The 25,768-nt window shown below is 42.8% G+C and overlaps 2 protein-coding genes across 13 annotated transcripts in view; one reads left to right on the forward strand and one right to left on the reverse strand.

Annotated features, from left to right (window-relative positions):
- Nucleotides 1–2,331: 2,331 nt before the first annotated feature.
- LOC128343331 (glutamate dehydrogenase, mitochondrial-like) lies at nucleotides 2,332–21,899 on the reverse strand. Of its 6 annotated transcripts, XR_008315479.1 has the most exons (13): nucleotides 21,252–21,899; nucleotides 19,072–19,152; nucleotides 17,737–17,792; nucleotides 16,878–16,941; nucleotides 16,464–16,558; nucleotides 16,061–16,240; nucleotides 10,685–10,822; nucleotides 10,261–10,437; nucleotides 8,874–8,954; nucleotides 5,501–5,716; nucleotides 4,930–5,000; nucleotides 3,021–3,083; nucleotides 2,706–2,753 (listed from the first exon to the last, which is right to left on the reverse strand). XR_008315479.1 is itself a non-coding variant. In XM_053292226.1 (12 exons), the coding sequence occupies exons 1-12, from the start codon at nucleotides 21,730–21,732 to the stop codon at nucleotides 2,637–2,639; spliced, it is 1,749 nt and encodes a 582-aa protein (XP_053148201.1). In that variant the 5' UTR covers nucleotides 21,733–21,898; the 3' UTR covers nucleotides 2,332–2,636. The 6 variants fall into 6 exon arrangements, 5 of the variants coding, with proteins under 5 accessions (XP_053148201.1, XP_053148202.1, XP_053148203.1 ...); XM_053292226.1 differs by lacking the exon at nucleotides 4,930–5,000 and having other exon boundaries at nucleotides 2,332–2,753; nucleotides 21,252–21,898; XM_053292227.1 differs by lacking the exon at nucleotides 4,930–5,000 and having other exon boundaries at nucleotides 2,332–2,753; nucleotides 10,261–10,398; nucleotides 21,252–21,897.
- Nucleotides 21,865–25,768, forward strand: part of GPRIN1 (G protein regulated inducer of neurite outgrowth 1) — a 95,300-nt gene continuing 91,396 nt past the window's right edge. Inside the window, exons 1-2 of one of the 7 annotated variants that reach the window (XR_008315476.1) lie at nucleotides 21,900–22,097; nucleotides 25,469–25,587. Coding sequence is in view for 1 of the 7 variants with exons in the window: in XM_053292221.1 (XP_053148196.1) it covers nucleotides 25,489–25,587 (99 nt within the window). In the remaining 6 variants the exon portion in view is untranslated. Of the gene's footprint in view, nucleotides 22,098–25,468; nucleotides 25,588–25,768 lie in introns of all 7 variants that reach the window. The other 6 variants (XR_008315478.1, XR_008315475.1, XM_053292221.1 and 3 more) reach the window with 6 other exon arrangements.

The following is a 25,768-nucleotide window of genomic DNA, read 5'->3' on the forward strand; positions in this document are numbered from 1 at the left end:
GAACCCTTTCGTTCAATTATAGCTACGCCCTGAGCTAACCTTCATTTACAACCAGACTAGACTAGAGGAGCCCATCCAGTGTGAGCCAAAATGAGACTTACAACATTTGACCTGTTATATGTTACAACTGCTGCCTTGAGTGATACAGGGATACCAAATGGATGTTGGGACACCAGTGCTTTCAAGCAGGTTTTAAAATAGTCTCAACTGTCTCATAGGGCTAACAACCTTCACAATATTACTAGACCAAAATAAAATAACACCACACCACACCACCACAAGAAGGAATCTATTTCCCCCCAAGAGCATTTATCTTTCCCCCCGCTATTTATCTTTAAAATCCCATCCCTATATCTGGGGGCAGTAAGTTTGTACTAAAGCTGAGGCTTCCCTCTTTTCCTTCCCCACAGAGTCACAGCGTGCCCTGGCTGTTGCTGCTGCGTCCTCCTGAGCTCACTCTAAAGTGAGGAGCAGCCTTCATCCAGCAGCGGAGTTGCTCTGCGAACTGAATGGATAGTGCTGTGCAAACAATAGTAACTTCAGCAGGCCAACTAGACTACAGTTGTGTGATAGCATACGATATTACCCCTAGACAAACACTTGATTGGCATCTGCTGACCCAACCCAGCATGCATGCTGGCAACATTAAGTCCTCCAGAGCAAGTCTCTTCATCAGTTTCTTCAATAAAAAGAAGCAGCAGCTGCCACTGTTGGCAGCATAGCCATGCAACAAATAGCCTGGTGTTCACATATCCAGTGTTGAGCTCTGCTTTCCAATAGTTCTACACCAGTCACCATGCTCCACATAGCACTGAAGGTCTGAGCTGGAAAGATCTTATACTGGCAGGATATCATCCAGAATTCTGGAACCTGGACACAGACCCCTTACCAAGACCTCTTAAATTCCTTTCCAACAGAGATTTAGATAACAAGGAGTGGCCAGACAGACTTAGCACTTTGTATCACAAACAAGAATAAAAAAATAACTAAACTAAAATACCATAGGAATTGACAGTTATCGAATTCAGAAAAATGTGAGCATGTCAGCCAGCTTTCAGTTTAGATGTTTACCTTTAAAAGGACCTCTTTTACCTTTAAAATAAATAATTGCACTGTATTCCCTAGTACAGTTCTTGTGCTCCTTCTTCCAGTTCAAGCAACACAAGAAGGGTACAGTGAACTGCAGTGACTTTTAAGGACAGTACCAGAACGGGTTAAAAGAGTGCTGTAGAAGTTGTAGGGAACATGTATTTTTAGCCTACTTTCCTTAAGGAAAGTAAGCTTATGAGATCACCCGGCATGGTGTGTGTGTCCCTATCAACTTCGCAATGCCTGGACCAATATGAACCAAATTGGGTACAGTTGTAGTGAGTGACATATAGGGACACCTCAATGGTGTAATTTGTGGTGATGTCATCCACCCAGATTCAATATGGTGTACGCATAAACATTTGAGGAGCAAGTAGGCTCACTTGTGGACCACCTAACTGATTTGGACCAAATTTGGTGCAGTTGTAGTGAGTGATACCTCAACGGCGTAGTTTGTAATGATGTCTTCCACCCCAACTCAAGATGGAGGACCTTGTGAATGTTTGCGGCACAGGAGGGTTAACTTGTGAACTGCCTAACCAATTTGAACCAAATTTGCTACAGCTGTAGGGACACATAGAGACATCTTAACAGCATAATTTGTGATGATGTCATCCACCCTGATTCAAGATGGCAGACGCGTGAACAGTTGAGGCGCAAGTGGGCTAACTTCTGGACTGCCTAACCAATTTGAACCAAATTTGGTACAGTTGTAGTGAGTAACACCTCAACAGTGTAGTTTGTGATGATGTCATCTACCCCAGTTCATGATGGCAGATGTGTGAATGTTTGATAAAGTGGGCTAACTTGTGAAGAGGGTAATTATCAATTAAGATTATAGTGAAAGGAAAGTGGATTCGTTCTTACCAGAACAACGGGTCATATTTCAAGCACAAAAGCCGGCAATGAAATCTGTACCAGAAAGCAGAATCCCGCCATGGGACAGGGAGAAGTACAGGAGCAAGTCCTTGTTTTGTCTTTCTCCTATTGCATGTGCGTGTGTGCAAGATAGACAGACAGACAGACAAGCAGACATTTCCCAGTTGCATAAGAGGCCAATAGGTAGATGGAGAGCACCACCACCACCACTACAGTCACTGCTGCAACCCAGGAAGCAATTAAGGGGTTAGGAGAAAGTTGAGCCAGCTGCAATATGACCCTGGAACAAGGCAAACAGGGCATTCCAAGCATGCAGTGCAGTACAGCCACACAGAATAAAAAGAATGACAAGAAACAATGAACTCCAATAGATGCTTAATTCCAGCAGTTACACAGTACAATTCAGCAAAACAGTAGCATCCCTAGGCTGTTGGCACCACCTAGAGATCTAAAAAAGAACTCCTTTCAGAACAAGCACAGCTTGCAACTGTGCATCAGCAAAGCTGGGAACAGGAAAGGGAAGAGTGACAGACAAAGAAAGAGGAAAGTTCCCAGGACTCCACAGGGACACCTCAGCAACACTTTCTCACTGTGATGCTCCTTTTCAGGTGAAACACATGCTTTTTACTCTTTAGCCAATGGACAGGAGGGCCAGCAGGCAGGTGGTCTCAGTAAGTGAAACTTGATTCACTGTAAACTTTAAAGATTTTTTCAATGGCACACACATAAGCAGCAATTCTTTGGTCCAGGCCCAGGTTGTACCTCCTGGCTGTGTCCATGATTTGCTAGGAGATAAAAACAGAAACATAAAGAAAAAGGATCCCCAGTATTCTCTTCATGCTAAACTCAGATGCCAAAGATAGATGTTAGAAGGGATTCATTTGCAGTGCCATTACAATAATGGCACTATTCTGGCAACATTGTAATGGATGCCACAGAAAGGATATTAGAGAGTTAAGAAGCTCCTACTATGTGACAGCGAGGGCTTGAGCTGAGAATCTATCAAAACAAACACTGAGTGAATCGAGAGATGCAACCCAGGAGGAACCTACCCTGGCTGAACGTTCCATGGTGAAAGCTAGTCCCGAGTGCACAATGTCCTTCTCTGAAGCACCCTATAAGAAAAAAGCAAGGATGTGTATAATACTCTGGTTTCCTACAAATATTTACAGATTGTCATCATGTGCGCTGAAGTGGATAGAGTCCTGGACTTGGAATGGAAGCCCTGAGATTCACTGAGTAAGTTGTTATCAGTCCACCTTACCTCACATGGCTAAGGACAAAATAAAATGGCCCTACAGGTATATGCACTGCCTTGAACTTCCAGGCGGATGGGCAGGATAGAAAATATGATAAATATGAGGCCTGTGCTTTGGTTTCTCCAAATCTGAATAAATTGCACCATTGTGTCGGTGCTACACAGAGGCAGCTACTTGCAGTGTGGCTGTCTCCACACAGTACCATGTGCTTCCAGTGTGTAGCCGGGGGGGGGGGGGGCTTTTATAGGAGGTTGAGCTCCATATCACCCCAGCAGCGGTTGGGATGGCATGCAGGGTGCAGCGGGAGGTGTGCACAGGGAGGAACTTCCCTGCCCCATTGCCCCCTGCACACAACTCCCACCATGCCCCATGTGCCATCCCAGCCTCTGACAGGGAAGTACAGGGCTTGGCTTCCCATAAAGTAACCCCCCCCCACACACACACACACACTCACACACACACCAGAAATGCACAGTACTGTGCATTTGTTGCGCTGCACTTTATTTGGATCTGGAGCAGCCAAACCATGGGCCCAATCAATACATGAAATAAATGTAGTGCATCTCTCTCAACAAGAAGTTGTTGGCCCCATCTAATCCCTTAACAGCTTGGGCCCAGGCTATTTAAGAGAGCGCCTTCTTTGTCAAGAACCCTGACGCCCATTAAGATCTTCTGGAGAGGTCAGGTTACGGTTGCTGCCGGCTCATTTGGTTTTGACTCAGGACTGGGCTCTTTGTGGCTGCCCCAGGGCTTTGGAATATGCTCCCTGTTGAAATAAGCGCATCTCCTTCTCTGCTTGTTTTCAGGAAGACCCTCAAGGCGCACCTGTACTCGCAGGCTTTTAACTGGAATTAATTTTAATAATTTGTTTTAATAACTTGTTTTATGAGTGGGTTTTTTTAATTGTGTCTTATGGAATTTTAATCTTTTTACTTTTTTATATTGGTTTAAATTTTGTACACCACCTAGAAATGTACATATCAGGCAGTATAAAAATATGATAGACAGATAGATAGATAGATAGATAGGATAGATAATCAAGCCACTAGGTTCATATGAACAATTCTGGAAAACTATGCTGGTGCTTCCTCCAGACATACACACACAGTAGCCACATGAGCTTTATGCCTTTCTGGTTTCAGGTGATCTCGATCAAAGTTGATCTTGATCTAAACTTCAGCAAGAATGAACTCCCCTGAAGAGCTAGAGGAAGTATCATTTCAGAGAAAAATACGAAGGTAGCCTTTATTATATAGTCTGTCCAAAGGCTGCTCTAACTCCCTGCTGATTGAACAAAAAAGCACCTTTCAAAGTGTTGATTCTTTTATATTTAGCAGAGGAAGAGCAACTGGCCCTATCCAATCCCAGCACAGCATCCCTCCAGTAACTGTTGCTGGCATTTGCCTTATGTTTCTTTTTAGACTGTGAGCCCTTTTGGGACATGGAACCATCTTATTTCTTTTTCTGTGTATAAGAACTTCTTAATTGAAAAACAGTGCATAAATTAAGAAGGAGGAGGAGGAGGAGGAGGAGGAAGAGGAGAAGGAGGATGCAAATAAATAATAAAAGAAGAAGAATGCATCCAAACACTGTGGGACATGCTATGCTCAGTTAGGCCCCAGGCAGAAATGAAACCACCCTATGTAGCTTTACAAGAAATTGATAGAGAGGGACCACTTACCCCAGAGGCAGCACCACTTACCCCAGAGGCAGTTGCTAAGCTGTCCCAGGCTGGGGTCTCCACCAAGGCAGAGATCCAGACCTCAGGCAGCTCTGAAGGGAAAAGAATCAGAACCTCAGCCAGTGCCAAGCAGAAACATACACACTGGCACTGGCACCATATATACAAGGGATGTTACCCCAGCAGCTTCTTAGAGTAGACTACCAGTTTTTGTGGCTGCTGCCCAGGCAGAGTGAATTGGCCCCACCCCTTCCCTGGGGAATGCTCTGCTTCTAAAAAGAGCCCTGCCTAATTTCTTAACCCATGGCTCCAGCGGCCTGGACAACCACTACTAAGACTAGGTGGTCTTTAGGGTGCTCCTCTGAGTCAGAGGACACTCAGGTCATGGTGGAGATGCTCCCCTGGTTCTCCTGATATGTGTGGGTGATCTCAGCAGAACAGGGTCATCAGGTCTTCCCATCCTGTCTCATTCTCTAAACTATCTGCCTCACCCTTCAATTAGGGGGGTTCTGAATCTGGGGTAATGATAGCCAGCAAGAAAAAGAAGAAGAAAAGAGATTGTGCTTAAGGATATAACAGAAGCAGTACTTACTGCCACCCTGGCCTGGAATTCGGGTGTGGGCACAATAGGGATTTCCCCACTGGTCTCCGCAAACTTCCTTTCCAGACTCTGCTGCACTGACATCAGCAGGTGGTAGTTAGAGTCACGCTCATATTTGAAGGTGAGGCGTCCATAACTGACATGGTTCAGGTTCTTTAGCCACTCGAAGAAGGAGACTGTCACGCCACCTGCATTGATGTACAAATCCTGCCAGAAGAGATAAGTAGCGGTTTCAGTTCTCTGAACTTCAGCAACAGAGCTGAAGAACCATGATATCCACTCAAAGACATTCATGTATTTCTTTATCAGCAGTTCCTTCTTGCTAGCCCCCAAGCCTGTGAAAAAGCAGCCTGAGTATGTCACGACAACACCATGAGGCTATTATGGCAGTTTTCTGCATTTCTGCTTTGGGACAATATTCCCAAATCATGAGAATTATGAGCTGCTAGTATGACAACTGCACTTGCACAGATTGCTTCTTGAATAAAAGGGTAGCCAGAAGTAGCCAATTTGGTGCAAGCAAATGCTAACTGTGGACAGATGAGGCACAGGGATGCTAGAAGCTCAACACACTTGCCCTTGCTGCTCCTGTGCAGCCATACACTGACTCCTTCGTAGAGAAGTTGAGAAAGTCGTGCTAATGCAATCCATGGGTCTACAGTATTCACAAACTGGGAAGGGGAAGAAGAGGCTTGGGAGGATATAAAGGAAAAATTGTACTATCACTGGCTGCGAGGTGCCACTTTTGGGAAAGGTGAGAGAAATGGTAGCAGATAGCTATGTACTGGGTAGGAAAGAAAAGAAGGGGGGTGTTTGTGGCTCCTAGTCATATAAAGGTTTGGATCACTTGGTTGTTCTTAATCTGTAAGGCTTCAGATCAGATCTGTCTTAGTCATATCTGGGCAGTTATCCACGTGCTTGTTACATATTGACCGTAATACTGTAACAAGCTCTACTAAAGCTGCTGTTATAGACACTTCAGAAACTTCAGCTGGTCCAGGATACAGTGGCAAAGGTCTTGACTTGTACAAGAACCTCAGAACACATTACACTGGTTCTTTTTCAATTGCACTGGTTGCCAAGTGTGATAAAGCTCTAAATGGCTTGGGACTGAGGTACTTGAAGGGCCACCTTCTCCTTCAGGAATCTACCCCATCCCATGAGAACATCTTGAGAGACCCTCTTAATGTGCCTCTTCCTCTGGAAGCAAGTTGAGTGGCCATTCAACAGAGGGCTTTCTTGGGGGCTACTACCACCCTATGAAACTTGGGGAGGTATGACTGGCCCTTTCTTTTGCAGTGTGTTTCCCCAGATAGCAAAAACCCATGTCTTTCATGGTGTCCCCCCCTCCCCCGCTTGAGTTAGTTTGGCGTTTGTTTTAATTTTTCTCCTTGCTTGGTATTCTGCAGAAATCTTTTATTGTATTTTATATTAGTATATAGTAATAGTTTTTAAAAAATTCATCATGGTGAACAGCCTTGAGTTTCTTGAAAGAAAGATAGAACAAACTAATTAATTAAGTGAAAATTGGCCACTCCTGAACAGACCCCATTTAAGATGGAAATACTGTTTTGTTTCAAATTAGATATGGAAATGTGCAAAGATCCTGTACCCCTGAAGATTACAGACATACTTGCTGATTATTTCCCTAAGAAATGCTGTTACTATTGATCCAAACTGGGTTGGAGGAAGAAGATAAATCTCCCATGAAAGACTAATTTAGGAGATGACTTTATTATATATTACATTTCTATATCACCACATCTAAAAGCCACCAAATGGCACAGAAGGGAAATGACTTGATTAGCAAGCCAGAGGTTGCCAGTTTGAATCCCCGCTGGTATATTTCCTAGACTATGGGAAACACCTATATTGGGCAGCAGTGATATATGAAGATGCTAAAAGGCATCATCTCATACTGCACGGGAGATGGTAATAGTAAACCCCTCCAGTATTCTACCAAAGACAACCACAGGGCTCTGTGGTCGCCGGGAGTCGTCACCGACTCGATGGCACACTTTACCTTTAATAGCCATGGGCAGCTTACAAACAATAAAACAATAGCAAATTAACAATAATAAAACCGTTAAAATTTAAAAATTTAAAACAGTTAAAAAACCATTTTAAAAACCACTGAAAGCCAGAAGGAAAACAAGAAGTTATGGTAAGAACTAATCTGCCTACTTTCCTCTCACTATAATTGTAACTGCTAATTACCATCTTTACAGTTAGCCCACTTCCACTTCCGCCTCAAACGTTCATGCATCCACCATCTTGAATTGAGGTGGGTATCCACACAAACTATGTGGTTGAGGTGTCCCTATGTGTCCCTACAACTGTACTAAATTTGGTCCAGATCATTTCCTACTTGTGTCTCAAATGCTCACATGTCCCCCATCTTGAACTGGGGTGGATGACATCACAAGCTATGCTGTTGAGGTTTCCTTACAGCTGTTCCAAATTTGATTCAAATTGGTTAGGTGGTTCACAAGTTAGCCCACTTGTGCCTCAAAGTTCATGTGTCTACCATTTTGACTGGGGTGGATGACATCATCACAAACTGCAACACTGAGGTGTCCCAATAACTGTACCAGATTTGGTTCAAATCAGTCCAGGCATTGTGAAGTTGATGGGGGCAGGGGGCACATGCATGCACGCACGTACGTGCACACACACACACACACACACACTCCGTGAGTGCTGGGTGATCTCGTAAGCTTAAAGAAAGTGGACTAAAAATTAAATTTAAGGGCTCTCTGGAAAACTACCATTTGTTTTGGGATAACATTTCAGAACCACACCAGTAAGGAGAGTGGCATTGTGCACCTTTTTAGCATTCACAGAGAATAGAGGAATACACAATCTATAGGACAAGTTCCAGTCCTATAGAAACTAATGATTTTCACAGGAGATAATGGAGAGGAAAAAGATTTGATCTTAAGGTCTGGGCTTTTTTTTTTTTAATTTACTTGAGCTAAAGTGCATAAGCTGATAAGAATACAGCAGAAACTAAAAGCAATATAACACAGAGCCATTCTTCTTGCTTAATATTATGCCAACCCCAATCACCTAGATTAACTGCAGCTTTTACTGCAAACAGAGGCAATACATGAATATAAAGCCGGAGCAAGTAGACTGCTTTGCAACTCAGTAGCCTAACGCCTGCCAGGCTGTTTCAGGCACTTCCACCTTCATAATGCTGCTGAGCTCAGTCAGGCTTGTTTGCATAACTGCACTGCAAAAAGCTTGCCTGATTCTGTTGCAAGAGATATTATGCTACAAAAGAAGATGCTCAGGAGAGGCAGTTTAGCCAGCAGCCCAAGCATCAGAGCACCAGTGGAGACAAGGGATGTGCCAGACATACCGGGAGGACAAGGATCTTTTTCTTCAGGAAGATCTCATGGGCTTTTGGGGTGGTGGGGCCATTGGCACCTTCAGCAATAATCTACAAGGCACAAAAAGATAACGCATGACACCAGAATTACAGAACCTAAAAGACAGCCAAGCCTCGAGCAGCTGCCTTAGCAAATTATTTTACTGCAAAGTATGGAAATAGGCTGTAACAAGTTATTTCGAGAAGCTATTACATTCAGCTACCAGAGAGCTGCCTGCCTTTTCCACCTCGCTGCAGCTCAACAAGCAGACTCTAAGGGCTGAGTGAAATTTAAATAAAAGCAGAGAAGATTGCACTCAACCACACCTCTAAAATGAAGGAGAGTTCCACGGCAAATACTACTCCCAACATGGCAGCTCCATCAGGATTCCAAACTATGTCAAACATGTAGGACCCACAGATCCCTGATGGCTAATGGGGCCACATTTTCACCAGCTTAATCTGTCACATCAGTTCTGCAGCCCAACGGAAAATCCAAAGAGACTAGCAACCAGTAACTAGATATCCAGATATTATTTCTGCAGTCATTTCTCTCCTCATGTGGACTGGGCAGCACCTAATTTATCTTTCACTTCCTGTTATTGTCCTAATGTTTTAAACAATTCTGAGATAAGGAAATAAGGTAAACAACATAAATGGCTCTGTCACCAACAGGAGCCCTATTTCATTATTCATCCCTACTCTAGGAAGAGGAGGATGATCCCAAAGGCCCCCTCAGGATCTTGGAGATGTTCATGTGGAAATGCTTTCTTTCATTCACGCTAGGTATCTGTTCGTATGGACACTGCATAACACACCAGAAGAAAGACAAATTGTATTTCAAGGGTTGGCAAATGAATTCAGCCAGAGAACTTGAAGCTTTCAGATTTAAAAACCAATACTTTGGACTAATACTACCGAAGCCACACTGACACTTGCAAGGAGCCTCCAGAACAAGTGGCTTGTGATCTGCTGCCTAAGAGTACTTTCACACAGCGGAAATGGGTCCCTTATTGCAGAACAAAGTGATTCTTAGTTCTGGAATTTCTTTTAATATATTTATTTTATTGTTCAGTTTTTATACTGCCTTTCATAAAGCATCCAAGTTGGTACCCAACAGACAGAAAGCAAATTTAGTCTGATACACACTACCTAGACACCACTTTGCCATATATTTGTCACATGTTTAATGAATACGTATAATCACATCTGCTCCACAGTGATTCCATACAGGGTAGATCTAGGCTGTGTGAAAGAGGCCCAAGATTACTGTAGATAAAATTCTGCCCCCAGTCAAACAAAGCAAGCCCCTTCTTACTTCACGTTTTTCTGGAAAAGGGGATTGTGAGTGATTCAGAAAAAGTGGCCCCCTCTCTACCTTTGCGTTGACTCGTTGAGCATTCTCCTCTGTGAGCTGTCTTTCAATGGCAGCTGGGATGAGGATATCGCAAGGCAACTCAAGGACGCTGCCTTCAAGAGCCTTAGCGTTTGGAAAGCCCACTATGGTGCCATGTGTCTGGAATGAGAAACACACTTCAGCTGTGCCTAGCCTGACCTAGAAGGAGAACAGATGGGAAAGTGCCTCCAATACTGAGAGGCCCTTTCTGTGGCTAAAGCAGTTGGTCACTGGCACCAGAGGGGGCACACACATCTGATTACTGCTAAGCCTTATAACCAAGCAAATACTGTCTCATGGGAGAAATTGCACAGACCTTTTCAGGCTATTTATTCAACATATCTTCTGGAGAGAAATGCCCACCAGCACCTCCACATGAAGTATCCACTAATAGGATTCAACATACCATCTTATAGTTATTCAGTTCCTGGGGATCGATCCCATCAGCATTGTAGATGGCACCATCTACCTCTCCAACACTTATGCAGCGTGCTCCATAGCGGTGCAAGTATCTCATGGCGTGCATGCCCACATTGCCAAAGCCCTGAAGATGGAATAAGGAAACATGGGCAATTCAGACAGTAAGAAAGCACACAAATCCTAGGCACAGTTTTTCCTGTGCTGCATGATAAAGTTTAAGCTGTACTAAACAGGTCTTTGCAAACACTTCCATATATTCTTCCAGGATATGCACTGGAAAGGTTGCACTGGAAAGTAACCATGAGCCCCTTAGCAAAGAATCAAGTAAAGGACCGTGATTTTGTTTTATTACATTTTGCTTTGCAACCTATTCAATTTCCAGCTGATTTCCCTATCATCCCTATGCCTTTTTGGTCTACTATAACTGTGCATGAAGAGTTGCTTGGTTAATAAATAGAGAACTAAGATGGTCATGAATGGGATCTCAGCCAGGAACTCAAACATAGATGGGGAGCAGCTAGCTGGTATTGAATGGGTAAGCCAATGCCATTGACAGAGCCCTGACACACTCAAACCCTGACATACAGCCTGACAGGAGCACCTGGATCCTGAGACACCTGAATCAGGGCCATCAGAAACAGCGCCCCCTAGGCCAGACTTCCCCAAGGAACTGAGCCCTTCCTTGCCAGGGATCTCACACATCCTGGTTCCCACTTGCTAACACACCACATGGGAACAGAGTACTTGACTCCAGGTCTGAGAACTGGCTCTTTAAGGCTCTTCACTCTTCAGCTAGGGGAGCAGAGGCTGGGCCAGAAGGGGATATAGAAGGCTCACTTAGAGCTGAGGCTGTTGGAAGGAACATATTTCCAGTGAGTTGTCCAGGGTCCTGAAAGCTCTGTATCATACTATCCTAGTTTTCCAGGTCCTGAAGTGGGGATGCATTCTGCCTGCCTGTGTTTTACACCTTGTATTGCTCTGGCCCTTTGGAATTTTGATTCTGAATAAGACTTTGTCCGCCTTGTCAGTTCCAGTTCTCACTGCTTGCCCTTGATCACTAGCTAGTTTTTTGCCTCTGGACTTTACCACCTCAGGACTGCACAGATATAAACCTGTAAATGTATGGTTGTTGGTTGTATGTCAGCAGCAATCATTTTCTTTCTTACATACCTTGATGGTCTTTAGAGCTGAGAAAGGCGCTGCTAAAATTCCCTAGGAAGTAAAGGCAGTGCTGAGAAAGGCCTAATTTGATCTTGTTTACATCTCAGAGTAGCTGTGGTCACAAAGCACTAATGCTTAGTAGAGAGCAACCTTTCTAAAGGAAAAATCTAGAGCACTCAAATAAAAACTGATTACAATGACAGAGTTCCTCTAAGATGATGGCAACAGTCAAGGCAACACTGAAATGCATTGCACAATCTGCTCTTCCATTCTAGTTTAGATGAACTGCCAAGAATAGATAAAAGATTACAGATGGGAAAGAACTCACAGTAGCTGAATTCTTCCCCTAGGAACAACTATTCATACACCATTTAGTTCCTCTGCACCCTTCCTTAATTTCTATAAGAAAAACTGAAATTTGATTTATTGGACAAGGAAAAAAGAATCCGCAAAGAAAACTCTCCCCAAGGACTAGAGGGCTTCCCCTCTCAGTTTAATTTTCCTGGTAAGTTAATTAGAGTAAGCAAAGAATTCCTTACGGGATTGCTCAGCAAACTTAATTCAATAGAGGTGACTGAGAGACGGCTCCTTGTACAAGCTCTATTCTGTCAGCCAAGTTTTTCAACCTGAAAGAAGAACTGCTTAAGGGACAAACACATTTCTTTTGGACTGAAGGAAAACTGGCAGGCTGCCAACTTGAAAATCTACTGACCAAGAAATGTATTTGTACGACAGACATTCTGATGGAAAGCTGGTGTCCAACAGAGGCTTTCCCCAAGCAAAATATAGCTCTTATTCAATTAATCATGCTGCACCCAGGAACAGAAACAATCCTGCTGAGTCCAGAGGAGCAGCTGTCTTATTCTTTGCTGTTTTTTGTTGCAACAGACTCTTGTGGCACCTTAGAATGAAAAGAACTACAGTGACATAAAATTTAAGCGCAGAAGCCCACTTTGTCAGATGTATAAAGAGGATAGGTACGCTGAGTTCCAAGAAAGGAAGAAAAACATGATTTTTCCTTGTAAATAGTGAGGCCAAACCAACGGTGAGGTTGGTTTGATAGTGAGGTTAACCAACGCAAAAGCAGTGCCATGGTACAATGCAAAACACTAATTCAGCATCCAATCAATGTAGGTGCAACCCACCGTCCCAACTAGCAGCCATTGCTGAGCAATAGGTACAGCAAGATCAATAACGTATGAAATAAACATTAAAGAGGGAGGATTAATTGCTGTACTCAGTTATTTATTCTCAGGATTTGCCAAGACCAAATTCCAACCTTTCACAGGTTTCTAAATGTTATAATTTTTAACATTCCACTGATGTCCATTTATGCTTTTATCAGGCCTGCTCAACTTAGGCCCCCCCACAGCTGTTTTTGATCTACAACTCCCATAATCTCCAGCCATACTGGCCAAAAGCCAGGGATTATGGGAATTGTAGACTAACATCTGCAGGAGGGCCAAAGACGAGCAGCCCTGTTTACATGGGTAGGCTTATTTGGCCTGTGTAAATGGTGGCAGGGCATGCACACCTTTCCCAAGATAAATTCCGATTGCCAGTGTGAATCACAGTTTAGTTTTTTGTCAGCTGTGATTACTATGGCTAGCCAGGATTCCCACTTAACCCAGGATCTGAAATCGGAGTTGAATAAGCAGCATACAAAACAAGATGCTGCACTAACTTGAAGCACATACTAAATTTGCTCAGGCAACATCTCTACTGTCTTATGCCGATCCCCTTTGAGACAGGTACTCTACAGCTTTCATCATAAGTTCTCGACTTAAAGTTAAATTTTGCAAATGCCTTGGAACAGCCTCTTGCTTCAATAAGTACGTTTGCCTTTGGACATCAGAGACATCATACCATGGTGGTCACAAGTGGGAATGCAGTTTTCCTTTCAGAGGTACATGTGTCTATAATCAGCAACCAGTGCACAGAATAAGAATTAAACTGCACCTCTTAAAAATGCATATACAAACAACACTAGGGGATGATGCATATTCAGTTTGCCTCCATTCCCATAAATCAAATTCTAGCACAGAAGTGCCATGTTCTACATCACACAAGTAAAAAATATGACCAGAGTGATTGATCTAACTTTAACAATAATCAGATAAACACAGTCTTGGATTGATATGCAGCCAGAACCAGCACGGCCCAGTTAACAGGCAGGCAGACTTTGAACTGGCGGATTTGATCATGAACTCCTTATGTGACCTTGGCAAATCACATTCCCTCAGACTAGATTCAGCACCTATGTCTGTTTATATATTCTTTATTCATATTTAAAATCCCCACAATACAGTATATAAAACAATTTGATAAAGTATAACACCAGAGAAAGAATACTAGACTACCTGAGATTATTGAGAAAATGTGTAGTAGAGTTTTGTACTCCTAGACTCTTAATACAGAATAAAACAGACCAGTAACAATGAAACCTATCCTTCATCTCTGGAATTTCTCAGTGTACTATATTAAATTTAACTTCATTATTTTTGCCATCTCCCAGATCTTTTGAGCAGTCATCAGTTGTAGCAGTCAGAACCTCCTGCCAATAGTGGGCTATGACCATCTTCACAGAAAAAACCACATTCATTAGCAGTTTTCTCAGATTTGCTGGAAAGTGACAGCTCCGTATTTAGCTCGAAGGAGGTATTTACTGCGGGGCTCTGTGTTGCTCAACATTTTCATACATGACTTGGATGTGGGAGTAAAGTGGATGCCTATCTAATCTGCAGATGACACAAAGCTGAGGGGCAGGGGTAACTAAGAAGAGAAAATCAAGATTCAAAATGTTTTATTTACTTGTATTGTTGTTTTATTATTGTAAACCTCTCCGAGACTTTGGTTTGGAGCAGTATATAAATGTATTAAATAATAAATGAATGAATGGATGAATGAATGATCTGGACAGGATTGAACACTGGGCCAAAATGAACAAGATGAAGACCCCTGCTAACTGGACAAAGAGGCATCTTTTACCATGGTGATTCTCTTTATTTAGCAGAGGGAGAGTAACTGGCCCTATCCACCCCCAGCACAGTACCTCCAGTGACTGTTGCTGGTGTCTATCTGATGTTTCTTTTTAGAATGTGAGCCCTTTGGGGACAGGGATCCATCTTATTTGTTTGTTATTTCTCTGTGTAAACCGCTCTGAGCCATTTTTGGAAGGGCAGTATAGAAATTGAATTAATAATTATGAAGAAGAAGAAGAAGAAGAAGAAGAAGAAGAAGAAGAAGTTGTTGTTCAAACGGAGACATATATGAAGTCCTGCATTTAGACTGGAAAGATCAAATGCACAATGATAGGATGAGGGATACCTGGCTTGGCAGCAGCGCATGTGAAAAAAACTAGGTGTCTTAATGAACCACAAGTTGAATATGAACAGTGTGACACAGCTGCTAAAAAAGCTAACACAATCATAGGCTGCATTAACAGAGGCACAATGTCCAGATTACAAGTAGTAATAATTCCACTCTATTATCTGATGGTTAGACCTCACTTGGAATACTGTGTCAAGTTTTGAGCACTGCATTTTAAGAAAGACATTGATAAACTGGAATGGATTCAGAGAAGGGCAACAAAGATGGTGAGGGGTCTGGAAACAAAGTCTTAGGAGAAACGGTTGAGGAGACTCAGTATGTTTGGCTCTGAGAAGAGAAGACAGAAGGGAGATATTACAGTGTCTTCAGATATCTGAAGGGCTGTCACACAGGAGGAGGAGCAGACTTGTTCTCTATGGACAGAAAGAGAAACAATGGGAATTTAACCATTCTTGAATTTAACAATTCTTGTTAAAATTACAAGAAGCATATTTAGGGTAGACATTAGGAGCAATTTCCTAACTGCAAGAGCTGTTTGACCGTGGAACAGTCTGCTTCGTGCAGTGGTGAGCTTTCCTTCTGACACTTCAGACTGAAGCTGGACAAGCAGTTTTCTGCACTGAGCAGGGGGGACTGGACTAGGACCTCCAAAGTCCTTTCGAACTCTAAAATTCCATAACCCTATCATGATTCCAGGTCAGCATGGTACAAGTTTTAAGCCCAGAGCTTAAAAAAATAGAAGTATATTCCTCAGTGTCAGCCCAGTGTTAGCCCAGTGTTTAGGGATGCTGCACCAGGAAACTGGGATTTTTTCAATCCTGGAAAAGGATAAGGTTTTATCTATAGTACAGAGGCTCAGTTTTGGGCTTACCTGCAATACAAATGTTTTGTCAGAGAAGCCAGTTTTGAGGCCAATGAGACCCATGTATTCTTCGTTATTTATGTAGTTTTCAATTCCATGTAATATTCCACGGCCTGTGGCAGAAATTCGTCCATGGATTCCTCCTTGACAGATGGGCTTCCCTGTCACACAAGCAGAGGCGTTGATATCCTACAATTCCAAGCATGAAACAGCAGATGACAGGACTATCTCAACTTGCACAATTATTGTAGAGAAAACCAAAGAGCTTAGGACCAAGTCATTCCCAGGAATTCATTCAAAGGAGGTCACATATTAAAATATTAAATAGAGCTGAATGAAGACAAATATTTGCAGATGGACAATGATCAAGTTTTGTGATCATTAAACTTTTTGTATAAAGAATCAACATTACCCTGTATCCAAGAGTGTGGGTGTAAGTGTCAGCGATCCAGGACATCTCCCTTTCTCCTGTACTTAAATCAGGAGCAGCAACATCAATTCCAGGTCCTGTCAGGGACAACAAACCTGTAAAATCTTCTTCATCTTCCACATTAAATAAATCAGAGCAGTCAGCTTTTTGACAGGCTTATCCCACCCAACATCCTGACCAAGAGAATGCAGGCTTCTATCATCTGAAATTAGTAGACTCTTGAATTGTATAGCATGTCTATGCCTTCTGGTCACATCAATCTCCAGATCTTTGCTATCTATGTATTTCAGCAGCAGTCACAGCTGACCCCTTCCCAAGCTTCACCTGCAAAGTAAGTGAGTGAGTGTGTGTGTGTGTGTAACAAAAAAACAAAATGTGCAAAGGAGGAGTCCTCACCTATAAATCCCTTCTTGGCCATTTCTATTGTAAATTGTCTTGTTATTTTCTCCAATTCATTCTCCTGTATAAGAATATCAAAATTCAGGTTCAGAATCTTGGCATCCAAGTTAAGTCAGGTGGTTTTGCTACTGCATCCTGATGTGACAGAAATCTTTCAACATAGGTACTTTGCATTAAGAGGCGCTCCAAGAATCAACAACTGCAGAGTTATTCTTGTGGTCCTCAGATGGGGCTCTTCATTTTGTACCCAACGATTAGAGTTCACTCATTTCCACTTCACCCTTACAATGAGTTGCCATCCATCCCCTATCTGCTATGGGAATAACACACCAGTTACAACTCTGCAAGACTATGCTTTGTCACCTGTTTTAATGCTTGTAATCTTTTCTCCCCCTCACTCAAGAGAAGTTGTTTCTTGCACTGTTAGGCAAGCATTACTCATAGAAAATCTATAGCCCATGCCAGTTAAAGCATAACATTAAAGGCATGTTCATGCATTACAAAAAATCTCCAAGTGATGTGCACCAACTGGACATATTCAGAAGCAGAAGTATAGTATATGAACTTGGGCACAGTTATAGCCACACAGTTACAGCTTCTCTGCAATAATTCCTGTGACTGCGCTAGAAGTGGCCATTGTAATTGCAGGAATGACTGGAAAAGGGGGTTATAGCAGGTGGTGATGACGTCCAGTTCATCTCCATGTGAATGAGACTGCAAGGGACAGTTACAGCACATCACAGAGCATTTTTCTTCCAGCCTTAAAAAATCCTCATATCTGAAATATAACTGTAAACATGTGTTTGTACATGTTTGTACTCTACCCCACAAAGTGAAAAGGAAAGCATAGACTTACTGAATATTTCTTTGGATTTATAGTCACACCACCCTTAGCCCCACCAAAAGGAACATCTGAAAGATACCAGCAGACAAGTCAGCAAGCGGACATATGACATACTTCTTAATCTAGAACACAGAGATGGTGCTGTGAGAACAATTGCTTAAAGCAGCATTTGGGAATGTATGGGTTCTGAATTTGAGCCCCACCACACTTCCCTCCATCACAAAGGTTCTGACAATGTTTAAAACACAATTTTAAAATCTGAGAAAATACATTTTAAATGGATCTATCTTTGAAATAACCATCTCCTCATCCCTGGCAGCTACAAGCTTGCCAAAGTAAGCAGACTTTGCTAATGCCGCTGCTGGATACTCAGGCTGTGTTATAGCTTTGGAGAAAAGCATTTTCAGAGGTCGGATGGGGCCACCAAGAACAGTTGTGCTCCCTGTTGATGTATAATGGGAATATCATTAGCCTGAAGCACAATGTGTTTTGAAGCACCTCAGAACAAGACCACAGCAACATCCTCAAGGCAGATAATTTAATATAATAATCTCTACTTCACAGGTTTCTCATTATAGCTCATAGCACATCAGCTTGCTGCAGACCTTTGTGTTCCAAAATCTTCTCATGCTGTCACACACTAACACCATCCCTCTTTCTGGTTTCTCCATACACATAGCAAGTCACCTAGATCCCACAATAGCTTCCCACAGCCCCAATGTCAGCTACCTAAAAGAGCAACAAGAATCTAATGTAGATCCACATGCTATGCTTAAGTGCACATCTCAGTGGACTTCCCAAAATCAGTATTCTGGCTTTTCTTAGTCTCTTATACATGCATGCATGCACACACACCCACACACACCCTTTCACATGCACACTCAAAGGATTTCCTTCCCTTTCATATTTGCTTGCAGGGCTCTTAGTATCATTGGCATTGCCTCTAACTGGGCTAGTGAGATTCTTGCCAGTGGCTCCATTCACCTGCCAGTTTGGGTCACAGAAGCAAGGGCAGTTTGTGCTCTAATTTATGAGGGTTATACACATTTCCCTAACCCTTCCCATGAAATGAGCAATGGAGAAAAGCAAAAGTGACTGGGTCAGGAGAAGGTAAATTCCTCCCATATCCCAACTGTATGACCATTTTTATACCTTGTTCTCAAAGTCCCCATTCTGTCGAGAAAACATTCCAATTATGACAACTCCATTGTGTGCTTTAAGAGGTACACTATGTTTCCAAAGTATGCACAGGTTCTTCTGTGTATCTCAGTGGAAGCATATTCCAATAGTTACCTCAAGCCTGCTGAATGTATCCTATACTATTTCACCCATAAAATGTTAACTTACCCACCACTGCACATTTGTATGTCATCAAAGCAGCTAAAGCTTTTACTTCATTAACACTAACTGAGGAGTTGTAACGAATCCCTGAGGAAAGGAGAGAAAGAAACAAGCATATAGACAGCTTATGCACAACACAAATGCATCAATTTATTTATAGTCCACCATCACCACTCCCACTCCAATCCTAAAGGCTCAGAGCAGCACATGTAAGAGGAACCTCGCTCGATGTGAGTTCTGAATCTCCATCTTTAGACGGGTACAATGACTTTGGGCTGATGCAATCCCATTAGTAAAAAGCAGCTCAGGCCATCCTGGGTAATCCAGACAGATAGATGAATTCTTTATTTGTTCTAGCCAAAATAGGTCATTGCAAAATAAAGGATTTGCAGAAGTAGTCATCTAGAGTTACTGGCTCTAAAGAGATCCTGGCACACATTACTCCTAAAAAGGGACTAATGTAGTAATGGTCCCAGTCCTGTGTTCTGTGTGAATTAATGAAGGATTGATATGAGGAAAGAAAATCCATCAAAAAGGGAGAGAGAGAACGTGGGGTTGTTCTTTAAAATGTATCAGTAGACACATTTATCCACACAATTTTAATTTCCCAAGTTTCAGCTATTTGGCAGCTAGCAAAAGTATAACAGTTTACAGATCCATCACTAACTCTGGGTATATCTGCAATCATTTGAAGTTAAAAGTTTGATAAGAGTATATTGCAATAATTTCAGTGCTCCCTAAACATGCTGAAATCTACCCCATGAGTGACTTTCAAATATCTGGATTATTTATCTATAACTCTAGTTTTCAATGTAGATGACGGCTTGTGTGTTATTTCTAAAATGATCCACCACATTACAGTTACAAGAAGCCATTTCTAGCATTAATACTGCATGTGTAAAAATGTATGTGTAAAAATGTATGGAAGATGTATTTTACAGCTTTCTGTGTTAATGATCACATTATGCTGTGTTAATGATCACAGATCAGAAATTGCAGCCCAAGAGGCAGCAGTGCCTCTATGATGAGCTAGATGGTAGTATTAACCAAGCAAGGGAAAATGAGCAGCAGGATACAGTCCCCAGTTATATTCTTGCCACTATTCCTCTAGCCTACTTTTAAACAGGCCAGGAATTTAAAAAGTTAACTGCTTGTACTGGGAAAGCAACCAGTTAAGGTCATAGCCAGCCTCAGAAAATACTCAGCTGCTGAGTGGCAGGCTTGGCACTTAAAATCCCAAAGTTTCTCCTTACAGCATGAGTCCCTGGGAAGATGTGGAGTCAAACAACCCAGAGAATGCTGAATGAAACAGAAAGAGAGGCAGTTCCAAATAGAAAAGGCTTGGTTTACTTTAGGAAAGGAGGCTGTTCTGAAGAAGACAGAAAACAGGAAAGGGATGGGAATGCCAGCAGAAGATGGCAGCATACTAAAGTGATGATATGGCCTTCAGTGTCAGGACAAGAACATCAACTGGACTTGAAAAGAGTACTGTCAGCTGGGCATGAACGCATCTATCACCCATCCCTTCCCATCCATAATTTGCCATCTCATATCTCATTTGGGAAGGTAAGTGGTGTTATGTGCTTACTTTGAATAGAGGGGTCTACCTTATGACAGACCTTAACATAAAAAAAGATTCCAAGTAATCTCATCCCACAACTATTCCAGCATTTATCTTTAAAACCTTGTTCCACTGCCCCCATAAACTGTAAAGGAGAGCTTGTGCTCGCCAAGCCACAGCCACAGCCAAGCAGATGCTTGATCACACACCAAGCGCCTGTTTTTGCAGTCCCTGGCAGGCAACAAAAACAGGATTATCCAATCTCCAACAGGTTGGTTTACAGGGCTGGTTAGCTGGGTGGCTTGCTAGGTCACAAGTTGTGCACGCCTGATGAAACAATTCTGGCAGATTTGCTTTAAACAAATTGTGAAGGGATAGCCCGCCAGTGTAGTCTGTTACAAGCACAAATGACAGTCCAATGGCAGGGCACCTTAAAAACAAACAGATTGTTATGTGACAGGAACTTTCCTGGATGCAAGTGGATGAAGTGGGCTCTAGCCCACCAAAAGTTCTGCCACAATACACCTGTTAGTCTTTAAAGTGCCACAGGACTACACCCTTTTGTGCGAGTTTGCTTTTAATGCCTGCGTGGCAGAGGAAGTGCTGAACCTGCCCGCGTGCTTACCCCCTTTGCAGGGCATGCGGTGCTGGCTGTGTTGGGCCCGGTAGCCCTTGATCACTTCCCAGCAGCCACTGTCCCTGCGAATAGGAAAGGCCACCTCCAGGACGTGGCTGCAGGTGTGGATCGTGTCTAGAATGCCGCGGACTCGATACTTCCGCTCGTTCTCTGACTTGGGAGTCCGAAGCCGCTGCACGAGCTCCTTCTCCACTACCCGTGACGCCTGCGCGCAAAACACTTCGATCATGCCCAAGAAGCTTTGCTCTCCATCAGCCTCAACAGCGTGCCGCCACCTGCAGGGCACGAGCGCTTTCCCGCCACTGCCGTACAGAACCGGGCGGCCGACGCCGGTTTGTTGCCATGGAAACACGGCCTGGTGTTCCTGGAGTCCTACTAACGCCCGGAGCCTCGCCTGAGGTTGCCTCAGGTAATTTCCCGCTGGGGCCGTTTGCCAAGGCGGACTCCGCACCCTCAATAACCACCGCATTTCAAGCACGGGAGAGAGTAGGCATCTTTACGATCAACAGCAGCACCATAGCCACCCACTAGTCCAGAGAGCTCGACAAATGATCCGCCAGCGGACTAAAAAACATTCCGAGCACGACGTTCAATAACTGACGTCCTCGTGTAGCGGAATCAAGGGCGGGGCGGGGAATCGTAGCTCCTTTGATTGGATAGAAGTCTGCCCAATGGGAAAGAAGGCAGGGAGTGCCGTGGAGATAATTGGAGGAGAAACTTGTGAAAGGGGTGGGAGCTGTTCTCTGAGTTAGGAAGGAGAGTCTTGGGATAGGGAGCTTCAAATAATCCACGTTTGAGATCTGGGGGAGCGCTCTTCGAGACTGGCAGGCGAAGGTGAGTGGGCGAAGGAACAGCGAAGCGCGCAGTTTCTGATTTCCGTGCTTTCTCTCACAAGCATCATGAGGACTAGCCGTTTCACTTAAAAAGAAGAAACAGAAACTGATATAAAAGCACCTCAAAATATATGGGGTTCAGAGCAGTTGCTCTAGTCCAGGGATTCTCAACGTTGGGTCCCCAGATGTTATTGGACTTCAACTCCCATAACCCTCAGCCCCAGTGGCCTTTGGTTGGGGATTATGGGAGTTGAAGTCCAATAACATCTGGGGACCCAACGTTGAGAATCCCTGCTCTAGTCTATGTAGCCCTAATTGTGCAATGTAGGCTTATAATATAGGGGTGGGGATGTGTCTCGTCACCAGCACCCGCATTGTTCCTTGTCTTCTTTCAACCACGTTCCGGAAGTGGAATGACCACATCTGTTTTTACAGGGTGAGGGCTGAGCATTTCTGCTGTGTGATTCAGAAATCAATAGACTGAGCTTTCCCCAAACCCATTATGGAAATGATCAGCAGCTGATATTTATCTATTAGATGGCTGTTAAAGGCAGAGCCTCTGACCATTATAAAATGATGACAACTCCTATGTAGAGATGCTCTATTTTTAATAGAAGAATAGCTGTTGGTAAAATGGAAAGGCTAATCTACAAACGAACTTTCCTTGCTCCTGCACTTTACTGCAAAAATGCACGTGCAGGAACATTACCTTCTGGCTCTTGAATATTGCACCAGTCATGTGACTGAAAACCTTTTCAGTCTATTGTGCAGATAGCTGGAGTGGAGCAGGGAGGGGCGGACTGACAACCCAGATGGTTCACTGATGCTATGTCATGCTGTTTAACACATGAAATTGCCTTCTCCTGAGTCAGACCACTGGTTCATCTAGGTCAGTATTGTTGTCACTGCTGGCAGAGGCTCTCCAGGTTTCAGACAGGGGTCTTTCTCTGCCCTATCTTGAGAGGCTTGGGAATGGTGGGGTCTTGTGCATGCAAAACATGTGCTTTGTTGCTGAGCAAGGGCAGCCCCAAAAGGGCCCTTGCATAGGCACCCCAAGAGACATCTAGAAAGGAAGATATTTTCAACTATCTGATAATCTCATGGTGTGTATTCAGATCATTGCTCTCCATTTTGTTTTGTCCTGGTGCTTATGTTTGTGCATTTCCTCCCACACTACTGAGCTCAGGTTTTTATTCTTCTCTAAAATAAATGTTATGGCTAATTTTAGGATTATTTTTAATGTTCAGTTTTGAGTTTGCAGTCAGGAACATCTCTGTGAGAAACTTATTATTACTATTATTTATTATTAGGTGTTCTAGTAGTTGTTTATACCTTCATGCAGCTCAGACATTTTTCTTTTGAAAAGCTCTAGTGTACAGGAACTGATCTTCTGAAATGTGACCATTTGGTCGTTTGTTATGCAGCCCCAATGCTAACCAAAACTATACATCTCGTTGCTTCAACTCCCACCCCTGCTTTTCCTGTGTTGATAATGCTGCTACAGTTATCAAGAGGATCTTTTAAAATGATCACAGCAAATAATCTCAAAATACATTAGGTGGTTATAGAGGGTTTTTGTTTTGCAAATTAACCTTGAATGTACCCGAGTGAACTGCTGAATCTAAAAAAAATCACTAAATGCTCCACTAAAACCCCTGCTAACTGGGCAAAGAGGCACCTTTTACCGTGGTGATTCTCTTTATTTAGCAGGGGGAGAGTAACTGGCCCTATCCACCCCCAGCACAGTACTTCCACTGACTGTTGCTGGTGTGTGTCCTATGTTTCTTTTTAGAATGTGAGCCCTTTGGGGACAGGGAGCCATCTTATTTGTTTTATTTCTCTTTGTAAACCGCTCTGAGCCATTTTTGGAAGGGCGGCATAGGAATTGAATTAATAATAATAATAATAATAATAATAAAATTTTCCCTGCCCCAGCCCGTCACCACACAATCAGAAATGGTACCCCTACTCAGCTCCTCTGTTATGAAACCACTGGGGGAGATGGTTTATTCATCATAATTATCTATTATCATGTTTGTTGATTAAGTGATCTTGAGAAAGTCATTCACTCACATATAAGACACATTGGATTCACTGAGGTCAATTCACACACAAAAACAGACTTTCCTGTGTAAACCCACTTCTGGACCAAGTCTTATAGATGTAGGATGCTTGTGCTGTATGCATGATCTCTTTATGCAGCCAGACATTGAAACTATTCCCACGACCAGGAGAAATCAGGCTAAGGGAGGCTAGCCCAATTTCTCCTGGTCATCTGCTGCCATGGGAGCCACACTGCTCCCAGCAGCAAACTACCGAAACTACTCCTCCCCTTAAATGAGGTTAGCAGAGTGGGGAGTGTGGGCTAAGCCCGCTCTCCCTGCACAAACCCTCCTGGTGCTTCATACTGGTCATGTGAAGCGCCTCATTGTTTCATTCAACAGTGTTGATAATCTGTTGTTTGAGGTGGGGAGGGAGGCACACAGAATCAAGCCCCTAGCAGAGCAGATGCTTAGTGGTATCAAGCTTATTGTACTGTGCTGGTAATGTGATGTGTGTGGACTGAAGCTATCATCCTTGCTTATTGTTTGTTATTTATTTATCTTATTTAATGATAACATATTTATCGTGCTTTAAAGATGAATTATATTGACTATTTTTCCTCTGATCATTCTAGTAGACACTCATCTTGAGTGTGTATGATTGTGGACTGGTAATAGAGGACTAGCAATTTCCTAGACAAATATAATAGATGAAGCACACTGCATTCTCAGATCAGTAATTGTAGTAATTCCATTGACAAGGTACTGTGATATACAGTAAGTGCTTGCAGAAGCTTACCTTACTCTGCTGATAAATCCAGAAGTTTTTGTTCTCTAAACCTGTCTGCTGATTGCCTCTCCTTGATGCTAAGTTAATCGTCAAACACTTGAAAATAAAGCTGCTTCATTTTATTGCAAAGCTTGTTTTTTTCTTTAAAAACACTTTCCTAAAGCAGCTTAACAAGACATTCACCTGACAAATCTCAAACATTGTAAAATATGTGAAGCATATTTTATAGTACTGCATTTAAATTAAGTAAAAATTGGCATTTGTTCAAGAGTTTTTTCAAAACAGTTTTGAAATGTCCTGCTATCAGAGCATGGGAGTAGCCCTTTAGTTAAGGCAAGTAGCGGGGGAAGTTCTGCCATTATAAGCTTCAAAACTGTATTCCTCATAAATATGGCAATGGTTGAGTTAAAACTTGGCATTTGTGATCTAGGTCTATAAATGTGTCTGATTGTTAAGCTATCTGATAAAAGATACTACTACAGCAAGTTAAAAGTGCTGAAAATTGACACATTGATCCTTTTTTGTCCAAATATTATCCAGATGTCTTGCATTTATTTCACATGTTGGTGAAAATGACTGATGAACTCTGTCCAACAGTCAAGGAAGCGGCCTTCTATCGGTTTGGTGACATTTCAAGCAGCAGTTCAAAATTTACTAAGGTATTCCTGCTCCATTAAATCATGTGGCTAGCAAATGCTGGCAGAGTTATATGGAATTTGTCCAATTTGACAAATTGACAAATGAAGCCAGAAAGCTGACACATTTGCCAGTATTCTGGGATTGACAGGGGGAGGAAGCTAGTGGATTCACACACTCACAAGCACACAAACGTGCATACAA

Source organism: Hemicordylus capensis, chromosome 2, assembly GCF_027244095.1.
Source record: "Hemicordylus capensis ecotype Gifberg chromosome 2, rHemCap1.1.pri, whole genome shotgun sequence".
Lineage (NCBI taxonomy): Eukaryota > Metazoa > Chordata > Lepidosauria > Squamata > Cordylidae > Hemicordylus > Hemicordylus capensis.

Bases quoted from the DNA above. Each gene is read 5' to 3' on its own strand.
- LOC128343331 (XM_053292226.1), bottom strand. From the start codon at position 21,732: ATGCGGTGGTTATTGAGGGTGCGGAGTCCGCCTTGGCAAACGGCCCCA. The intron at 16,559-16,877 runs GTGAGGACTCCT...TGTCCCTGACAG, and splicing joins GGCCAAGAAGGGATTTATAG to GACCTGGAATTGATGTTGCT. The intron at 5,717-8,873 runs GTATGTCTGGCA...CTCTTCTGGCAG, and splicing joins AAAAGATCCTTGTCCTCCCG to GATTTGTACATCAATGCAGG.